We start from the raw sequence: 20594 nt of genomic DNA, 5'->3' as shown, positions 1-20594 counted from the left end.
ATATCATCTAATATTCACAAGTGAATATACTATGTAATATTCACATGTGATATACCATGTAATACTACGTAATATTCAGATATGGAAATATTATCTAATATTCATAAGTTAGTTAATATATGATCTAATATTCACAAGTGAATAAACTATGTAATATAAAAATACATTTTAATATTCATATGTGAATATACTGTGTAATATTTATAAGTGAATATAATCTAATATTCACAAGTGAATATATCATCTAATATTCACAAGTGAATATATCATCTAATATTCACAAGTGAATATACTATGTAATATTCACATGTGATATACCATGTAACATTACGTAATATTCAGATATGAAAATATTATCTAATATTCATAAGTAAATATATATCATCTAATATTCACAAGTGAATAAACTATTTAATATTCACAAGTGAATGTATCATCTAATATTTAAATATGAATATACTATATTTGTTATATGCTATATCCATATATGAATGATACTTAAATTGTAAAAAAAATTAATCATAGTTTTTATTCATAAGTAAATAACGAATGTACTGTAGTAAAAACCTGATTCATTTTTATTCATTTATGAATAACGAAAACTGAAAATATAAAAAAAAATATATTTTTTTTATTTTATCTTAAAACTATATCAATATGGATGTCTATTTGTAGAGAATAAAAAATCATGAATTTTGGTATATTTAAAATCATTTTTCAATAAAATTAGCTTTTAAAAAAAAACGAAAAAACTATGTTTTTGTATATATTAAGGTAATGTTAGCATAGTTTAAGAAAATATGCTTTGCTGGAAAACACATGTCTATTACTTTTCCATTTCCGATGGTACGACAGAGGCTTTTGCGGCAAAAATAAATGAGTGGCTAAGAATGATTCCTCCATTCTCAACTTTTTTTTTTCTTAATTGAACCCTCGTCTTTATATATATATATATATATATATATATATATATATATATATATATATATATATATATATATATATATATTGTATGTACAACTTTATGATATTATTTATCAATAAATATATGAACATTCACATTAAAATTACTAAATTACTACATATATATAAATTTTATAGTAGACTAGCAATATAAAATTGACTATATTCACATTGTAATTACTACAATACTATACATATTAAATTCAAAAAAGAATAATAGCATGCAAATGATGTCCTCACGTTCTCATTGTATTTAGTTTAAAATTTGACATCAGTACATAGATTTAAAAAAAAAAAAAAAAGAATCATGGTATTTTATAAGTTATACTTTGAAAACATTAAAATTTTCAAAGAGAAAAATATCTGATATCATTTTTTGAGAAAAAAAATCATGACTTCAAACCCAACAAAGTATTTAATTGTTTGTATCGATGATTCATGACAACGATTAAATGATAAAACTAAATATGCTAGACCTTTTGTTAAGGACTATGGTGCAAAATTTACATTCAATTTAAATTTTCTTGAATTACTAAATTTGCTCTATTTGAAGACAAGATAGGTTTGCAAAACATAGTTAATATTAATTTACCTTTACAACATTCTACATTAACGTATCTTATAGAGATAATCGATGAAAGTGACATCAAACACTTGAAAAATGTTATTAAAAAAGTCTAAATTGTTGTATATGTGTATATGGTAGACAGTGGCGGTGGTCCGGTGGAAGAGGTTTTGAATGATCGATATAATGCAGTGAACCTAGCAAACAAGGCTCCAAAGTACACTATCCTTTACCTTAATGCATGCCTTTTACCTAATTATTTAATATTTACATGTGTGGGACTTACATACAAACCGCCTCATAGATGTTACATCCATTATCTTATCGAACATGTCTAAGTTCACCCTAAGGCATGTATCTATTTCATCAATATTGAAGTTAGTGACTTGATTTGTTGGGATTCCTATTTCTATAGTAAGGACAACTTTTGATATAAGATATGTCAAAATTATGTTTCATTTATTGTCACATAGACGATGGTCATGTATAACCATTGAACACTTGGGGGTTATTGAATCGAGATGTTTCATTTGTTAGTGATTTTAGTTTGGCCTTTAGTCTATTTATGTTCCATCAAGATGAATGTATATTTGATCTTCGTATCATTGCATCATTTTTTTAATAGCTAATGATTCATATACTTATACTAGCAAGAAATTAGAAAAACAAACAATTACACAACAATAATTAGGTGTTTTAACCACTAGACCCAACTAATTGAAGTTTTCATGCCACTACTTCAAAAAAGAGTCTTTAATAGTGTTGTGTTATCTTTTATTTGTTTGATGTCAAACACCTGTGAATTTCTGAGCCGTAACAAATCCTAACACATAGTAAATACAATCGATTCAATCATGAATAGTATTGAGGAAGAGGTATATACCTGACTCAAACCAATGGAAACATCATAAATTTCTTCACAATCTGGAATTTGCATGTCCATCCATGTAGAAATCAAATTCCAAGTTCTAGCTCCAACTTAACACTTCACAAAAAAGATGAATTAAGTCTTCAACTCCAATAGAACAACCCAAAGACATAATGGAAGAACATCAACCCCATTCAGGCTAGGATTAGGTCTAGTTACAAGTCTATTCCAAAGAACTCACCACATAAAGACATTAACTTTTTTTTGGGACTTATTTGTTCTATTTAGTAACTAGATCACTATCCAAAAGTAAAAAGTCATCAACGGGAGTTATATTTACTACAAACCTTGAAATCACCATCATTGTCCAAATCCTAATACCATCTATCTCTTTGATCATAAAATTGGAAATTATCATCTAAAGGATTTAATGTCATGATTTGATTAGTCTAGTGTAACACCCGTATAATTCAATCCAATTTAAAACTTTTTAAAACATTTAAAAAAAGCATTAAATTATTACAGTTTACTTTCAAAATAATTTAAACATCATAGTATTCCCAGAATCAATCATGAAAATGTAAGGAGGTGCACGATCACGCCTTCGCCTTCTCGCGATCATTAGAAAACCTAAAACAATAATCGATAAATGTAAACTCGAAGGTTTAGTGAGTTCCCCCAAAATACCAACCTCATATCATATCAGCAAATACAAAACAACATGCATAGTGAGCCTTCAGCCTGACTGGACTGCCTCGCAGGCTTTCAGTCTATCTGGACTGCCCTCCGAGCCTTCGGCACGTCTGGACCGCCCTCCTTGGGGCCTTCAGCCTATCCGAACCGCTCGCTGAGCCTTTAGTCTGACTAGATTTGCTCGACACGGGCTTGCAGTCTACCCGGTCCGCCCAGAGTGTCTTGGCACTACAACACACAGCATGACCTACCTCAACCCTTCCCCAAACTAATAAACATGTGCACATAAATATCCTATGCTAGTATGCAATAGCAAAGAGTCATACAGATATAACTGATCTCTAGCATAGACATCATCCTACCACCAGGATATAAATCAAACAAATTACTAGCATAACAACCATCCTAAACCAGGATGTAATCTAACATAGCAACCTTCCTAAACCAGGATGTAATCCAACATAGCAACCATCCTAAACTGGGATGTAATCTAACATAGCAATCATCCTAAACCAGGATGTAGATCATAAAAGGTCGACCTTGGTGCCGTAGACCATGTTGATATAGTGAGGAGAACTCACCTGGCAACCGCCGAACCGAATCACAAAAGCACAGTCCCGAAGTACTGCTTCAAACTCCAACACCTATAGCCATCAATTACCATTGACATAAATATCCAAATTACCTTAATAGCCTTGAAGGTCAAAGTCAAAGTCAACCTTCCGATTGACTCTACTCGTCGAGTCACCCCATGACTCGTCGAGTTCAACAATCTCCGTGTCTCATCCTAACCAACTCAATGAATCACCACTCAACTTACTGCTTTGAGTCTTAACCATAAAAGGTTGAAGGTTCTGCTTGTGACTCGCCGAGTCCAAGATCAGACTCGCCGAGTTGTTCTTCAACTCGTCGGGTCCAAGCTCATCATCATATGACTCACCAAGTCACCTATGTGACTCGCCGAGTCTCTACACGAATCAAGCCTAAAACCCTGGCCTAACTCGCCGAGTCGTCTCCCAGACTCGTCGAGTTCATACGTGCATGCACAAAATCGAGAGATACAAAGCTACTCCTTTGCTCCAAACAATAGATCTGGGTCTCTAGAGTCCACTAGCAACATAAAGTTGCTACCTTTACGTGCTTCATGACCCATAACTCCAAAAAATAAGCTAGAAAGGAACTTAACTCATGGGGAATGGCTTTTGCATAGCAACTAGAAAGGCTTTCTGCATCAATGATCCATATAGAACTCAGATCTGGAGTTTCAACTCCAGATCTAACTCATGCACCAAGATCTCATCAATATCTCTCCAACCAAACCCTAAAACTCCATGAAAATGGTACTAGAAAGGAGAAGGCCAAGGATAACGATTCCTTACCTCCAAAATGACCTACCACTAAAGAATAATCCGGATCTCCTCAAGTCTCCTTGATCCAAGCTTCTTGATCTTCAAGATCTCTTCACAAATCACTCCAATTTGCTTCCAAGGCTTCTCACAAACGAGTTAGGGTTTCTAAATCTCAAAGGGGGCTAAGGGGGTTGAGGGGAGGACATTAAGTCCTTTAAATAGGGTGCAAACCCAAAGATTAGGGCTTTTCCTCATCCAGCACTGACTCATCGAGTCCAGCCGCCGACTTGGCGAATCAGGCCACTTAATCACGTGCCCGGTACTCGCTTCGACTCAGCTAGTTAAGAGACATACTCACCGAGTCCCTTCCTTTATTTTCATATAGCACCCTTCAACTGCTTGCTTCTATACTTGGGATGTTACATCTAGACCCCTATCCTCAGGTTGCAAACCCAATCCTAATGCTAATGCTCACAAAGTCTTCAATCTTTGATGCAACAATATTTATTTCTTTCAAGAATGGATAAATATGGGAATTTGGTTTTAAGATGAACATTGCCAATCCAAACATCCTTCTAGAAAAAAGAAATATTACCATTTCCAATAGCCATCTAAGATTACCATGAGTAATAATAGCATTTGCATGCATTTTATTTATAGCTCCAACAATATTCAACCAAATTTCACCGGGTCAACATAGCTGTCACGGAACCCATTTCTTCTATGAAGACCATGAATCGAAGTGGTAACCTTAATCCATAAATCATATTCATTTTTATGAAATCTACCGTGTTAGAAAATAGGGGGTGAATATATTGCTTGGATTCTCTGAAAGTCGTGATTCACTATCAAATTGAAGTATTTCGATGATACAGATCGAACACTCAATTAGATGAAATTCAGATAATGAAATCTGAGAATGTATGTGAAAATGTTCTTCAAGATGTACCAGAAAAATGACAAAAAAACGGATATATCATTCATGTCTGAAAAACTGTCAATAGATAGTTTCAAACTGTCATAACACTTCCAAACCTGTCATTAAACGGATCTAAAAAAAAAGGGTCAACTTTCTAAAATTCGATCCCAGCCAGGGGCTCTGCCCCTTGGATCCCGCCAGGGGCGCTGTTCCCGGACTCGCGTTCGTTTAGGGGCTTCTCCCCTAAATAACAATGTACTTTGAATCTTGAAAAACTTAAACAAGTATGCACTCCTACACCATCCTAACTTGTTCAATATTCAACAAGATCACTTTTGATCAACAAGTTTTATCCTATTACACTTAAATAATATTGATGATATAAAATCACCAACATACACCATGTCAAGCTTTCAACGCCCCTTTGAGATGATTCAAATTATCTCTAAACTTCAAACATTTTGAAGCAACCATATCATCTATATTGACTCGCAAATTATCCCTAACTACCTTATCAAATACATCCAAGAATTAAAAAGCTTGACATGAATCACATCATAGTGTTCAAGAACATGTTCCATCACAATAGGATGATGATCTGAAATAATACTATCCAACGTTATTACCGTTACATTAGGAAATTTAACCACCACCTCATGAGATATCAAAAAAATCTATCCACTTTGCTCGATTTTCTCCTTTTAAACTCAATCTCGTGAAGCTATACCCACCCATAGGACAATCAATTTTTTTTACATCATGGACAAAGTTATTAATATTATCCACCGTATTCTGAAAAAACACAGTACCCATCATCTCTAACTGCATTAAGATCTCCAAAAAAACACAAACACTAGGATTCCTTTGGACATTTCAATACCGCATGCATATTAATGGACATGATATTCATCTATCAATGAATTTCACACCCATCTCGTTAGTTAAATTTGTTAGATCCCTCTTACTTCCTTTCATTTCTCACCCTTAAATACTACCAACTTCAATTTGTCGTATCATAGTATTAATTAGAGAAAAGCTACGATCTCGTTACGTGACAGCCTACAGTTATCAGAAAAAGATGACGAGTTTATCTTATTCCCAATACTAATAAGTGAGCTAACTTCCTTCGATTGTTGTGGCTTTGGAGTCCCCTGTTTTACGAATAAATAAAAATATACAAGAAACTAGAAAGTGTGCAAAGAAGCATATTGCCATTGCAGCAGGGTTATGGTGAGGGTGGGAGTAGAGAATAAAACCTGGTCGGGGTTTAGCAATGGTGGGTGAGCATGCATTTCGCAGGGTGTGGCCACGACAACGCCCTGCAGCCGCTAATGACCTAATGTCACCTCATAGCCCATACCATAAGTGGCCAACACCCACTCTAATCTATATTCAACTTTATTTAAAAAAATATAAGCTAAATTATATTATACACTAGTTTTTTTTAACTTTAGTTTAAAAAATATTTGATGTTGTAATTAAATGCAATATATCCTAATTTGATGTAAAAATACAAGTACGCTCGACATTGTATACATATTTTTTGTTATGCATTGAAATATGCAAATAAACTATGTTGATTATACATTGCGTTTATAAAAAAAATGTTTTTGACATCAGCTTTATCAAAAAGTACTTCACGTTTCATTAATCCATTTATCATATTACATTTATTTTAAAACAAAAGTGAACGATATATATCACACATTTATCCACGCTACTTCAAATCGTCAATTCGTTAGCTCGTATTTAAACATTTCATGTAAAATAAAACCATCAAACTAGCAACACATTTCTATGAATTATTTATTATAGCAACAAATTTTCATTTTTCTAATTCTAACATTGTACTTTGGGAAAATTATCTATTAGATTTACAAAGTATAATTTCTAATAAGAAACATATTAGAAGTGCAATAATTGGGTAGATGTTTCAAAATAAAAATAAATTGGGTAAATTACACCAATCGTCCCTCGAGTATGTGTCCAAAAGCACGTTTGATTCCTATTTTCAAAAATTAACTCGGACCGTCCCTCATTTGGTTAAAAGTTGCATGCTTCGTCCCTCGCAGATATAAAATGACTATCTTGCCCTTTTCTTTTTCTTTTTCATTTATTCTTCATTTGTTTATAATTTATATACTATTTTTTTTTGTTAAGTATAATTTTTAGAAAATGGAAATTCCACTTAAATTGGTTCCGAACCTTCTCACCATCAACGACCTCTTACAACCAGTCACTTCTGACACCAGCCACCTCCGGCCACCAGCTAACTCCAACAAACACCACCATTCATCTCCAAAAATAAAAAATAAACCTGGAATTAAACCCTAAAACAAAACCCAAATCCATACCCCAGATCTACAAATCAGTTAAATGAAGAAGAGAGATGAAAGGATATGAGAAACACTGTGGTCGGACACCAAGCGTTCAATCCCTTATCCTACCATTGCCATGAAACCTGAAACCTGGAACTCCGGTTGGTTTCTCCCCAAACTTGTTTGAAAAAAAAATCCCAAAATTTGTTTCAGTGAGGAGAGTTGATGTGATCTATTCGGACATTGTTCTTCTTCCACCAGGCATCGTCGTTCCCCTCCCTTTCCTTCCTCTTTGTCTCGAAACTCAAGGAGCTGACGATCTATTAGATGATGGTGTAGATATGAGACAATGGTGCCGATGGCTTACAGGTAGAGATCGACATTTTCAAGTGTTTCCAGCGAAGAGATGGTGACGATGGCTTACAGGTCTAGGGTTTCCGGCGAAGAGATGGTGACGATGGCTGACGATCTAGGGTTTCCGGCGAAGAGATGGTGACGATGGCTTACAGGTAGAGATCGACATTTTCAAGTGGCGATGACAATGTTGTAAGTGGCTTTAGACGTTGATGGATGTAGAGAGAAGTTTCATTGGAGGTTAGGGACGATGATTGGAATAGCCACCTGAGGGAGTGGTCATCGGAGGGAGTAGCTGCCAGTGATGGTTTAAGGATGGTGGTTTTGGGTTTCTTAGAAGAGGTTAGAGACGAGATGAAGAGAAATATCGATAGAGGAGACGATGAGGTGGGTGGGAAGGTAGGACAGGGGCCTTTTTTTCCTTTTTAAATTACTACTAATAATAATAACATTAAAGTTAATGGAAAACAAATGCACAAAGGGCATTATAGTCATTTCAGATCCAGCAAGGACTAAAACCGCAACACAATAATTTGTTAGGGACGAAGCGTGCAACTTTTAATGACACGAGGGACGGTCCAAGTTAATTTTTGAAAATAGGGACTAAACATGCTTTTGGGCACATGCACGAGGGACGATTGGTGTAATTTACCCAAATAAATTTTAAGTGCATTGCTATAGCGGGATAGATTCTGGAAAGTACAATGACTTTAAGTTTAATCACATGTGTTTTAAAGGTTCTTATGAAAGGGAATAAACAAAGAGACTAAAAGATAAGAAAAGCCTTATTTTGGAAATTAGTTCTTTAAACTATTGCACCAATACAATATTCATATCAAAACACATCAACTTGCATTGTATTCTTTGAGTTCATCTTTAACAAAACTCCACCAAAGTCACTATTTTTGACAAATTTTCTATTATAACCATTTTAATCTGCTATAACATGCCATAGCAAGATCAAAATTGTCAATATATAAATTTTTATTTTTATTTTTATTATTTATTTATTTATTTATTTTTTTAAATTGATGGAGTTTGTTAAAGTTGAGCCTTATACCATTGTAATATGTGGGGCATGAAGAGATGTTTCACCTTTTGGTTTTCTTAGACAACGAGGATATCTATATGTTGGTGGTCATATACACATTCTGAAGAATATAACGGCTTAAAGCAGAACAATATAATAATTATTAATTAGTTATTTCATTGTCCATTCAGGCCATCTCCAATGCATTGAACTCTTAAGAGTTTAATGGATTGCCACATCAGCATTCCATTAACTATATCATTTTATTAATTAAACTCTACACTCCATTAAACCCTTAAGAGTTTAATGATTTCCACATCAACATTTAATTATATATTTTTCTAAATAATATTGTAAAACTATAATAATACGTTAATTAGAAATTAAAAGTTACAAATTGTAAATTATTAATTAATGATTGTTGTATATGTTATTGTTTTAAAATATTTTTAAGATTTAAATATTTTTTGTTTAGAATATTATAATATAAATTACCTTGAATATTATAAATTATTCAATATAACATAAAGTAAACTACAAATATTATAAATAAGAAAATAATGATATATACCTTGTGTATATATGTAGGGTGTAATTATTTAAATAAAAAGTTTTATTGGTGAAATGGTTTAAAAAAATAAATAAATAAATAAATAAAAGAGAGAAAATTGCATACCACCGTTCAATAGGGATTAAACTCCACTTCATTGAACTGTATTCAACTCCCTTTTTCTCCATTAAACTCACCATTAAATCTCCATTGGGGATGGTCTCATAATTAAGCAAGTGTTATTTGCGAGTATGACAAAAATCCTATGTTGTTAATTATCTTAATGTCAAGACAATAATTTCTCATTGCAATTCAATCCCATAAAAACTGCATTACGTACCCAAAAGGAAAAGAATAAGCATTGAAGTACTTTATAATATAAATGTATCATCAATAATTTTACGAAATTATAAGTATTTTAATACATTGAACGACATTCATTCCATTTGACCAATTTCATTGGTTTTTGCTTCAACTAAGTTTTTAAAGTTTAATTATTAATTTGAATTATTGCTATCTAATTGAAAAAATATTGTAGTGTACGTTTAGTGTGTTGTACTTTACCAATTCTTGACAAAAACATTAAGGGATAATGATTTAAAAAGGTAATGAAGTTTCAAAAATGTACAAAAAATACTATTATTCTATTTTTAGTACTCAAAATACCATTAAAGTATATTTTTTATACACAAAATACCAATGAAGTATACATGTGTTCAAATAATACCTTGTGGGTAACCTACAATAGCCGGTAAAATGGTATTTTATGTACAAAAAAAAAACAATGGTCTTTTTTATACATTTTTGAAACTTCGTTACCTTTTTTAAGTCATTTTTCCTTCTTTGAATGTAATGGAAATTTAGCTACTTTTTATAAAGAACCATCCACTTCACTTCAGTCACTACTGTTGTTCATCGCCACCCTCCACCACCATGGCAAAACCCTTTTTCTTATTCTTCCTCCTAATCATCTACATACTTTCATCAACACCGGAATCTCACCGGCCAGCTCCGTTTCTCGGCAAATCCCCACGGCTTCTCAAAACCCAAAAATTCTTGTTCAGCCGAAGTACACTTACGAGACATGATACTTTGATCAGACTCTTGATCATTTCAGTTTCAATGATCTTCCCAAGTTCCAACAACGTTATCTCATCAACTCCGATCACTGGGTGGGCCCAGGCCCTAGTCGTTTGGGCCCAATCTTCCTTTATTGCTGCAACGAAGGCGACATCGAATGGTTCGCTGTCAACACCGACTTCGTTTGGGAACTCGCCCCTCGTTTTGGTGCCATGGTCATCTACCCCGAAGTAAAAGCCCTAATCACTCTACTCTATATTAATTTGTTCACTTGCCGACCTTTAATAATACAATTTTATCAAAAGCTGCGTGGTTTGATCTAGCATCGATATTATGGTGAATCGATGCCATATGGAAGCCACAAAGAGGCATACAAGAATGCTTCTACTTTAGCCTATCTAATAGCCGAACAAGCACTTGCTGATTACGCTCTTCTCATCACCGATTTGAAGAAAAATTTATCAGCCGAAGCATCACCTGTAATCTTGTTCGGCTGATCATATGGTGGAAGTAAGATCTTTTCCAACAATTTCAACAAAAATTAAACAAGCACTTGCTGATTACGCTCATCTCATCCCATTTATCTGAAGTACCTGGTTACCACAATGTTTTAGTTGAACACATGTGTATTTTGTTGGTATTCTGTGTACAAATAGTAACATTAATGGTATTTTTTGTACTAAAAAAACAACAATGGTATTTTTTGAACATTTGAAAACCGGATAACCTACAATAGCCGGTAAAATGGTATTTTATGTAAAAAAAACAATAATGGTCTTTTTTGTACACTTTTGAAACTTCGTTATCTTTTTAAGTTATTATCACAAACATTAAAAAGGAAAAAAAAGGAATATTGCGCCGACTATTCAAAAGAGTGCGAGAGAAAAGATAATACTAAAAATTTAGTAGCTCTTTTTACGTTCCCTAATTTTTTTTTGGAAACTTTACATTCCTTAATAATCAACAAAAGACAAAAAAGTTAACAACCTTATAACACCCCCACCCCATGCTACATATGCTTCGATTCACTGCTGTTGCACTACACCTGCGTACCCCACTGCATCTCCAAGCACTCCTTGTTGCTCCATCTGCACACAACCCCTGAAACAAGTCAGACCTTCATTCTGCTTTAACAAAACCAAATGAATAATAAATTAATTACTTGAAAAAGTTCATGCAGCTTGTTCTTCGGATAACAATATTAGTGACATCACCTTTAAGAAATAAAGGACTTGACGTTCAATTTATCATATACATTCATGTAACAAAAATGAACAATATCACACATTTATCAACAATAATACTTAAAATCTTCAATTTGTTAACTCCTAATTAAGCATTTCATTTGAAATAAAACCATCAAACCAACGTCGATAGACAAATACTTGTGTCTAGATATGTAAGTATATGTGTGTCTCTATATATAGAGAGAGTTGATTTAACATTAACTACTAATATACTATTATTGTATGAAAAATTATGGACGTGTTTGGCACGGAGCTTTTGGAAACGTTTGGGAGCTTCTAGCTTTTAGCTTTTGACAAAACGCTCTAGTTTAAACAAAAAGCTTCGTTTGACAGTACGAGCGTTTAGCTTTTAGTTTTAACAAAACGCTCCGATTCTAAAAGCTACTTCATGTAGCTTTTAACAAAACGCTCCGGAGCTTTTGAAATCAATTTCCATAATTACCCTTAAAAATATATTTATATATATTTTTTATTTTTAGTAAATTGTCCTTTTATGTAATTTTATATATTTCAAAAGGTTCCAGCTACTTTTGTCAAACATTCATATAACAAATAAAAGCTACAGCTTCCCGCTACCAGCTACCAGTTACACGCTACCAGCTACCCGCTACCAGCTAATCGCTACCCGCTTCCAGCTAACAGCTACTTTTGCCAAACACACCCTATGTCTGCTAGCTTTTTTATATATCTTACGTAAAGTAAGCACTTCGTCTTGTTTAAATACATTATTTTCATTTTTTTAATGTCTAGTACTCCCTATTTCACTTATATATCTATATTTTTCGTTTTAAAAGATACTTAAACATTCAAGTTTTGACTAAAATGTTTTTTTTTATAATTGATACTACAAAACAAAAAGCACATAAAACTATAAACAAACAAAATTTATATTAACAAAGGAAATGCATATATGTTTCAGTAAAAAAAGTTTTGTGGGGATTATTTAATAGTTTTCATTTGGCATGGCAAGAAGCAATTGGGAAATTTTGTATTTTTTTAATTGACCCATGCTTGCTTAATCTAGGCATCACCTTATCTCCTTATTTTTAAATTACTTGGTTTCCTTAATTTTCACTTTAAGCATTGATTCAACAAAAAGTTTGTCACAAAAGTTTCAAGCATAAGTGCATTACCACAAAAAGTAATATTTAATATGTACACATCTATATGATTAATTCAATTTTCTCGATAATTACTAATATGATGTCATTAGCTCATCATTCATATATATATATATATATATATATATATATATATATATATATATATATATATATATATATATATATATATATATATATATATATATATATATATATAAGTGGTCAATCGAAAAAAATATTAAAATACCCTAATAAAATTCAAACTCTAGTTTCTAGAAAAAAAAAACTAATCATACCAAACTTGTTATATTTTAATTCTTTATAAACTAGGGTGATATTATGTATGTTTTGTGGATGGTGTAATCTGCAAATTTTTTATTAGGCAGAGATTATTTTGTAATTTTTTTAAGCTTGTGGACAATTTCTATGAAAAAATATGTATACGGACATTTCTTGTAAATTACATGAACAATTTTTTAATTTAATTTTTATATAAAGATCATACCTACCAATATACGAAAATCTTAAACAAATGCACATTTTCGGTAGAATAAAATAATATGAAAATGGATCTTTTATGTAAATTACAGGCTCGTTCTCATAATTGATTTTCTATATAGGGATTAAACCTTTTTTTTAATTCTATTATTAGGAAGAGACGTTTATGTAATTTTTTTTAGCATATGCACCATTCTTCTAAATATAATTCTACATGGCACCTATTCTATAAATAGGGACCGTTCTTATAATTTATTATCTATATATGGACTAAACATGTCAAGTATGCAAACATGCCAATATACAAAAGGTAAAGAGATAGCAAGTATTAGCGTGGAATTGATACGGTGCCGATTTTTTTTTCTAAACCGTGTACCGTACCAATTATAGTTGGTATACAAAATTTTCTACTAGAATTTTACCAATTATATTTGGTATCAATATGTTTTTCGCTACCAACAATTTTGGTTGGTACAAATTGATAATGGTATATACCAATTTTTAATCTTTTATTATAAGATTTATCAAAAACATCGGGTAATTTTAACATTTAGTAAATAAATTTGTTTAATAAACAAATTAGTTTCATAGCTTTTTTAGTTTACAAAAAAATTCTATTGAAATAAAGCACTCATATCGATATGATTTTTAATGTAAAATTGAATCTTTTAATTTTTTTCATTTCATCTTTAGAAATACGTTTTGTTCAGATGTGAATAAGTCGTTTAGCAAATTTATAATGAAACTTATTATTTATTCAAATGTGAAAAAAGTCATTAATATACACGTTTATTCACACATACATAAATAAATAGTTTAACATCAATCGGATACACAATTCATGGTGGCATAAGCCAAAGGGATGCCAATGCCATGGGCATGGGCCACACAGTAAGCCTGCTATGTTGACAAGTGGTTTCGGACGACACTGAAGGTTGCTGAGAACGGCGAATGTCGATGTTTGTTGGGCAACATTTGTCAACTGGCGGGCCTCTGAGTTTGGGTGATTGTCGAGTGCCGATTGGTGTCGTGTCTTGGCTACAAAGATGACCTGGTGTGAGCACGTCTGGATGGTTTTACTGAATGATAAAAATATCAATTTTATCTTGGATGGTTTTATATTTATTTATTTATTTATCTTCCTGTTAAAAAAAATAATATACCAACAAACCATCAAAGTATTTAAGAAATTCATACATGCTAAATGAATAGACGTACAACTATCGTATTAACATTTGACAAACACAAAAATACCCTTGTATAGATCGATTTCAAGGAAACAATTTGATTTAGGAAACAAACCGATTTCAAGCACATAATTCAACTTAGAAAACCATTGTAAACCATTCCATACCGGAAGAAGAAAAAGAAAAACGGTAAAACCATAATAATTTCCACCGATTGAACCCAGAAGGATTGAACACAAATGGTGCCATAATCCATGAAACCACAAGGATTTGATGAGACTGAACTGAGAGATAGTTTCGATTGTAAAAATGAAAAACTCCATGATAATGAATTTGGTCTTTTGTGATGGCGTCGATGGTGAGGACAAGCACATACCAGTGGGTGTTCTCGTCGGAGGGATGGTTAAAATTGAAGGGAGTCGATGGTGAATGGCATCGATGAAACGCCGGTGGCTCTGCCGGGGGAAAACGGTGGAAGCGCCAACGGGAGTGGCCGATTGAAGGGATTAATTAAGGCGAAGGAAGAACCACCGTTGGAGAAGTGCAAGTGAGTCTATTTTTTAATTCAGCGATAGATCTGTAACGAATAAGTGCCTTTTCAGAGGCAAATGTTTTATCCAGATGTAAAACAATACTCAACCAAACGCTCGGTTGAAGTATTCAGATTCAGAGCCATTAAGAGTCTATGAAATAGCCTTGAAATTAATAAATTGGATCCGATTTCTTTCATTAATGGGTTGTACGTGAGGGGTCTTACTAAAAAAAAACAAACAATATTAATATGCTTCTGTTTTACAACTAACAACATAGATAAAAAAAAATTATGAATTTATGATGCATGTATTTGAAGAGGATCTTTAATAAAACTAGAACAATTGATAGAATCATACCCATAAATTGTACAATCAATACACCCATTATGAAAAATACTAAATATAGAGCTTTGAGATTCCAAAGTCTTACCCATGAGCAAATTAAAACCACAAACAAAATCATATCTCACTATTAAGATAATATCCATGTACTTATCGTTATTTAATGATAAATTTTCAACAACTATATATATCTTGAGATGTAAAAGCATTAGATGCGTATGATTCAAAGGGAAACAACATTAAAAGGATTCAATCACTTGAGCTTCTTAACAGAAGTGAACGATTTCTTTAGTTTGTGAGCTTCACTCGGCAGTTTAACATTGGTTGCCAATCCTAATGCTTCAAGAAACCTTATCATATACCAACAGAAATCAATTTGCCACCATTCTAGCCCATGTCGAGCTGAATATTCAAATGCATGATGATTGTTATGCCATCCTTCTCCAAAAGTAACCAATGCCACCCACCTATATATATTTGTTCATATTAAATATTAAACATTTCAAAATGAACCAATTGAGTTGTAATCATTTTGATGTTTAAGTTGTGTGTACCAGTTATTCTTTGAAAGATCACCAGTGTCCCAAGTTTGATTCCCCCATATGTGACAAGCTGAGTTCACTAGAAATGTCACGTGATAACCCCACGTTGGTACGACACCCTACATTTATGATCATGATTCAATAACATTGAACCTTAACACAATAACTTGTATTTTTCATTTTTTTAATGTATTTGAAGAAAAATATCTGAGCAAAGTTTTACCACAAGCCAAACAAGATAGGTAAATCCACCAAAAGCATAAACAAGGGCCGCATATGTGGATATATGCAATACATAAGTTCGTTGAATGAACTTATAATACGCTTGACTCTTTAAATCTTCTACATTCTTACGTTCTTGATACTGCAAAATATTATATCACCCACACAAACAAGAAAAATTAGCCAAAAAACTTTCTTTTGCCAATATAAGTATACAAAATACGTACCTTTTCAATTATGTAGCCGCTGTCAAATAGCCAACCCATATGACTAAACCAAAACCCAAAGGTGGGAGAGTGTGGGTCTTTCTCGGATTCAACGTATTGATGGTGATATCGATGAATGCTCACCCAAAATATTGGATCCCTCTATATACATAAACAACATAGCTTCCTTTGAGGGTGTGAATAACTAAAGAGAGCATGCGTGAAGAGTGAAGACTTAAGAATGAGAAAAAAACAAACCTGGAAAGATAGGACTCCGAAATAAGCAAAGATGTATTCAAGCCACTTAGGCAGCTTGAAACTATGGTGTGCTAGATTACGATGATACGAGAGAGTTACACCAAAAATCCCACACAACACATACATTAAAAATGCAGTCCAAAAAGCATCCCAAGTGAATGTAAATGGGGCAAACAGCGCAAGTATGTGAATTGATAAGATTCCAACAGCCATTTTAACATCGAGGGTCCTCCATTTACGTCCCCAGAAGAGGTTTCTCTTCCTTGTAACAACTACATCTGAAAGCAGTATTTTACCATATTCCGGCTCTTTCACACCAGTGGGAAATGAGACCATATTTTTCTTATAAGTGAAAGCTGATCAAAACGAGCGTAGGATGTTTGGCTGATTTATGCATGAAGTGCTGGTATTTATAAGGAAACAATGGTTCAAGACTTCATGGGATTATGGCAAGGTTGTTGAGATGCATGTAATGAAGTCTAGTTTGTTTTTCATTAGTTGATGGGAGACTTTAATTGCTTTTGTTTTTAGAAAACTGAATTAATTTTTATTATAACTGCAGCAACACAAAATATTATTCTAAAAACTATGTATTACAAAACTATTTGTATTTTTAATTAGCTGGTTATCAAGATTCTAATTTTTTAATATATATTAAGTCACATAAAATGACTGATGTATTTCAGAGTAGGCAGTATTGACTATAGATGTAGTTATGGCTCAATAAAGCACTTAAGAATATTATTTTAGTTCCCAACAAATTGACTATCTACATAGATTACAACTCTTTAAGTAGTAAAATTTTAATTAATAAGTCAATATGAAAGAAAAAAGCTTAAAACAATAAAACCGTAAACTTAATGCACATAATATAAACTTTTAATGGTTTTATCAAAGCCTGCTGTTTTAACAGAAATACGTCCGATCAACATCGCTCGAAAAATAATAATTATAACGAATTTAAGATATATAAAAACAAAAATCGTACTTCTCCTTGATCCTTATTATATTGTTCTTTTGACATCTCGTATTTCTCTTTGATCAACAGTTATATTAAAATTTTACTGATATACATGTAATATTCCAACATACTATAAAGAGAGGACCATATATTTTAGTTATTTCTTTAATTAAGGGTGTAAACGGGCCGAACCTCAGAATGACTACCTCGTACTCAGACTCGGTTCGTTTAAAATCCATGGGGCTTGCACTCAAGCCCAGCTCGTTTCAAGCTTAATTTTTAAAGCTCGAGTTTGGCTCACAGAAGATTTAAAATGCTCAAGCTCGGTTTGGACTCAACTCGTTTGTCAAGCGAGCCTAAACAAGTCTAAGCTCGCCTCCTGCTAGGCTCACTTAATACTCAAATATCAAGCTCGTTTGTGTTTTTAAGCTCGTTAATCATTATTTGACATTTAATATTTAATATTTATAAATTTATTTATAATTTAATATATGAAATTAAAAATAAAAATTATATCGTAATATGCATATGTTTGTTTGAGCTCATGAGCCTAATTGGACTCGGCATATGAAGCACGGGCTCGAGCTCATTTAATAAGCCTCAAACTAAACTCAAGTTCGGCTCGAGCTTGAGTCGAACTTTTTACAAGTCGATCCGTTTAGTCGTTTACATCCCTATTTCTTTATACAGAAAATTAAAGTTAGTAATATCTAAGGTTTTCTGCAAAACCATTTTTACCTTTAATTTAATAGGATTTGTTTATATATGATGATAACCATTCATAACATGGTAAAACAAAATGTAAATGAGCTTTATTATTATTAATATGGATAGTATTGTTTTTGCAACACCTCAAAATTTAGACCGATATTTTTCATTTTTAGTCCGAAAATTAAGGTTTTACAAGACGAGTTATCAAATACATAATTATCCCAAAACCACCAGTATCACAAAATATCAGAGTTCACAATTTTCCCAGTAGCAAATCTCCCAACGAGTGTGTACAATCAGACATTCGCCTTCGCGCGGTCCTCAGAAGTATCTGCCACATATAAATCAACAACCGTAAGCACGAAGCTTAGCAAGTTCCCCGAGATACCACATACAACAAAGAATAAATAAACAACTATGAGTTATCAGCAACCCTGGGGACTATTAACAGTCCCAATGGGATAACAGCACGCCTTGTGGGTTATCAACAACCCCGAAGACTATTAGCAATCTCATTCACATAATGACATCATAACATAATAATAATAGCTAGACTCAGCTGGTCATCACATATACAACTATTCTACCATACAAGTAAGAATAAGTGAGGAGACTCACCTAATACTGACGACAAGTAAACCTCACATCCGAACTGCCCGAACTAGAATCCTCCTAATTAACAAAATAATTAACCGTAAATAATAATTAAGGTCCAAAACTCAACTCGCTAGTCGAATCCCACAACTAAGTCCTCTAAAGGAAAAAAAAACTATTTTTCCTATCCCATGGTCCAAAACCCTAAATCTTGACCAAAGGTCAAAAGTCACCTGCACCGTAAGTACGTTGGGCGTACCTTTTCTTATGAGGGGCGTACAACTCGAACAACGTATGGTCGAGGTCAGAACCGGCTACGCGGGGCGTAGCCAGGAGTACCCACAACATACTCCATCTGCTTCCACTTTCACCAACTTTATGTCTTAATCCCTTAAGACAACTAACCCAACCACAAATCTGACCATTCTAAGATGTCTTATTCCATAAAGTCATCGAATTTAAGCCTTTGCATGGCTAGAAAAGTCCCAATGCAACAAACTTAAACTTCCAATACTTTCTAAGCTACTTTGCTCATGTCCGAGCCATATAAATTGATCAAACAATCGTTTTTATGATTCTACAAGTCCTATAAGCCCCAGGATTGCTCCAAACTCATAAAGGTCCAATATTAGGGATAAAAGTTCATAAAACTTCAACCATATATATCTAATGGAAAGCGTATTAAGGTATAAACTTTATACCTGAAAATGATGCACAAAGATGAAAGGTTTATGGATCTACAAGCTTGCTATCACCCACTCCTTCTTCTCCAGTCTCCCTCTTCAACTAAGGGAGGGTATGATGGCTGATAAGGATGATCAAATGGAGACATATTGTAGTTTAAATAGGGAGTAACCCTTAAGATTAGGGTTTGAAGTCTGGGTGAGTACGCCCGACGTACCATACAAACTCTCTCTCTCTCTCTCTCAATAGAATCAGACTTCCCTTTGGAAGTCATCCTCAGGATATTGCTCAGGATATTCCTTGTGCATCTCGAACTCGGGTTCTCAAGTCCACCCCGAGCCTTTACGGTGTTGCTACTGAACCTTGACCAAGTTCACTACCTTGTTCCTCAAGGTCTTCACTTTCCGACCCATAATTGCCACAGGATTCTCAATGTAGTTTAGGCGATCATCGATCTGAATGTCTTCCAAAGGGACCACAACTGTCTCGTCAGCTATACACTTTCTCAGTTAGGAAGCATGGAATGTATCATGGATTTGACTCAACTCCTTCGGTAGCTTCAACCGGTAAGCCACCTTACCTACACGGGCTAAAACTAAAAAAGGGCCAATAAACCTAGGGCCCAGCCTGCCCCACTTCTTGAAGCGGATAACACCCTTTCAGGGTGATACCTTAAGAAGCACGAAATCCCCCCACTTAAAACTCTAGCTCAGAGTGTCGCCGATCCGCATAACTTCTTTGGCGGCTCTGAGCAGTCAACAATCTCTGTCTAACCTACTGTATAAGCTCAATCGTCTTGAGCATTAGATCTGTGCTC

At 33.4% G+C, this 20594-nt stretch overlaps 1 protein-coding gene and 1 long non-coding RNA gene across 2 annotated transcripts; both read right to left on the bottom strand.

The window, feature by feature from the left end:
* Nucleotides 1-14301: 14301 nt before the first annotated feature.
* Nucleotides 14302-15363, bottom strand: LOC145048834 (uncharacterized). The gene is made up of 2 exons (XR_013683064.1): nt 15101-15363; nt 14302-14575 (listed from the first exon to the last, which is right to left on the bottom strand). It is a non-coding gene; the product is annotated as an uncharacterized LOC145048834 (long non-coding RNA).
* A 202-nt stretch (nt 15364-15565) lies between these two features.
* Nucleotides 15566-17222, bottom strand: LOC145048827 (palmitoyl-monogalactosyldiacylglycerol delta-7 desaturase, chloroplastic-like). Its single transcript, XM_078997448.1, has 5 exons — nt 16828-17222; nt 16591-16731; nt 16365-16505; nt 16154-16260; nt 15566-16066 (listed from the first exon to the last, which is right to left on the bottom strand). The coding sequence occupies exons 1-5, from the start codon at nt 17161-17163 to the stop codon at nt 15853-15855; spliced, it is 939 nt and encodes a 312-aa protein (XP_078853574.1). The 5' UTR covers nt 17164-17222; the 3' UTR covers nt 15566-15852.
* Nucleotides 17223-20594: the final 3372 nt, after the last annotated feature.

This window comes from Lactuca saligna, chromosome 1 (genome assembly GCF_052625555.1).
Source record: "Lactuca saligna cultivar CGN05327 chromosome 1, ASM5262555v1, whole genome shotgun sequence".
NCBI classification, from domain to species: Eukaryota; Viridiplantae; Streptophyta; class Magnoliopsida; order Asterales; family Asteraceae; genus Lactuca; species Lactuca saligna.
This window is presented reverse-complemented; position numbering and strand designations above follow the sequence as displayed.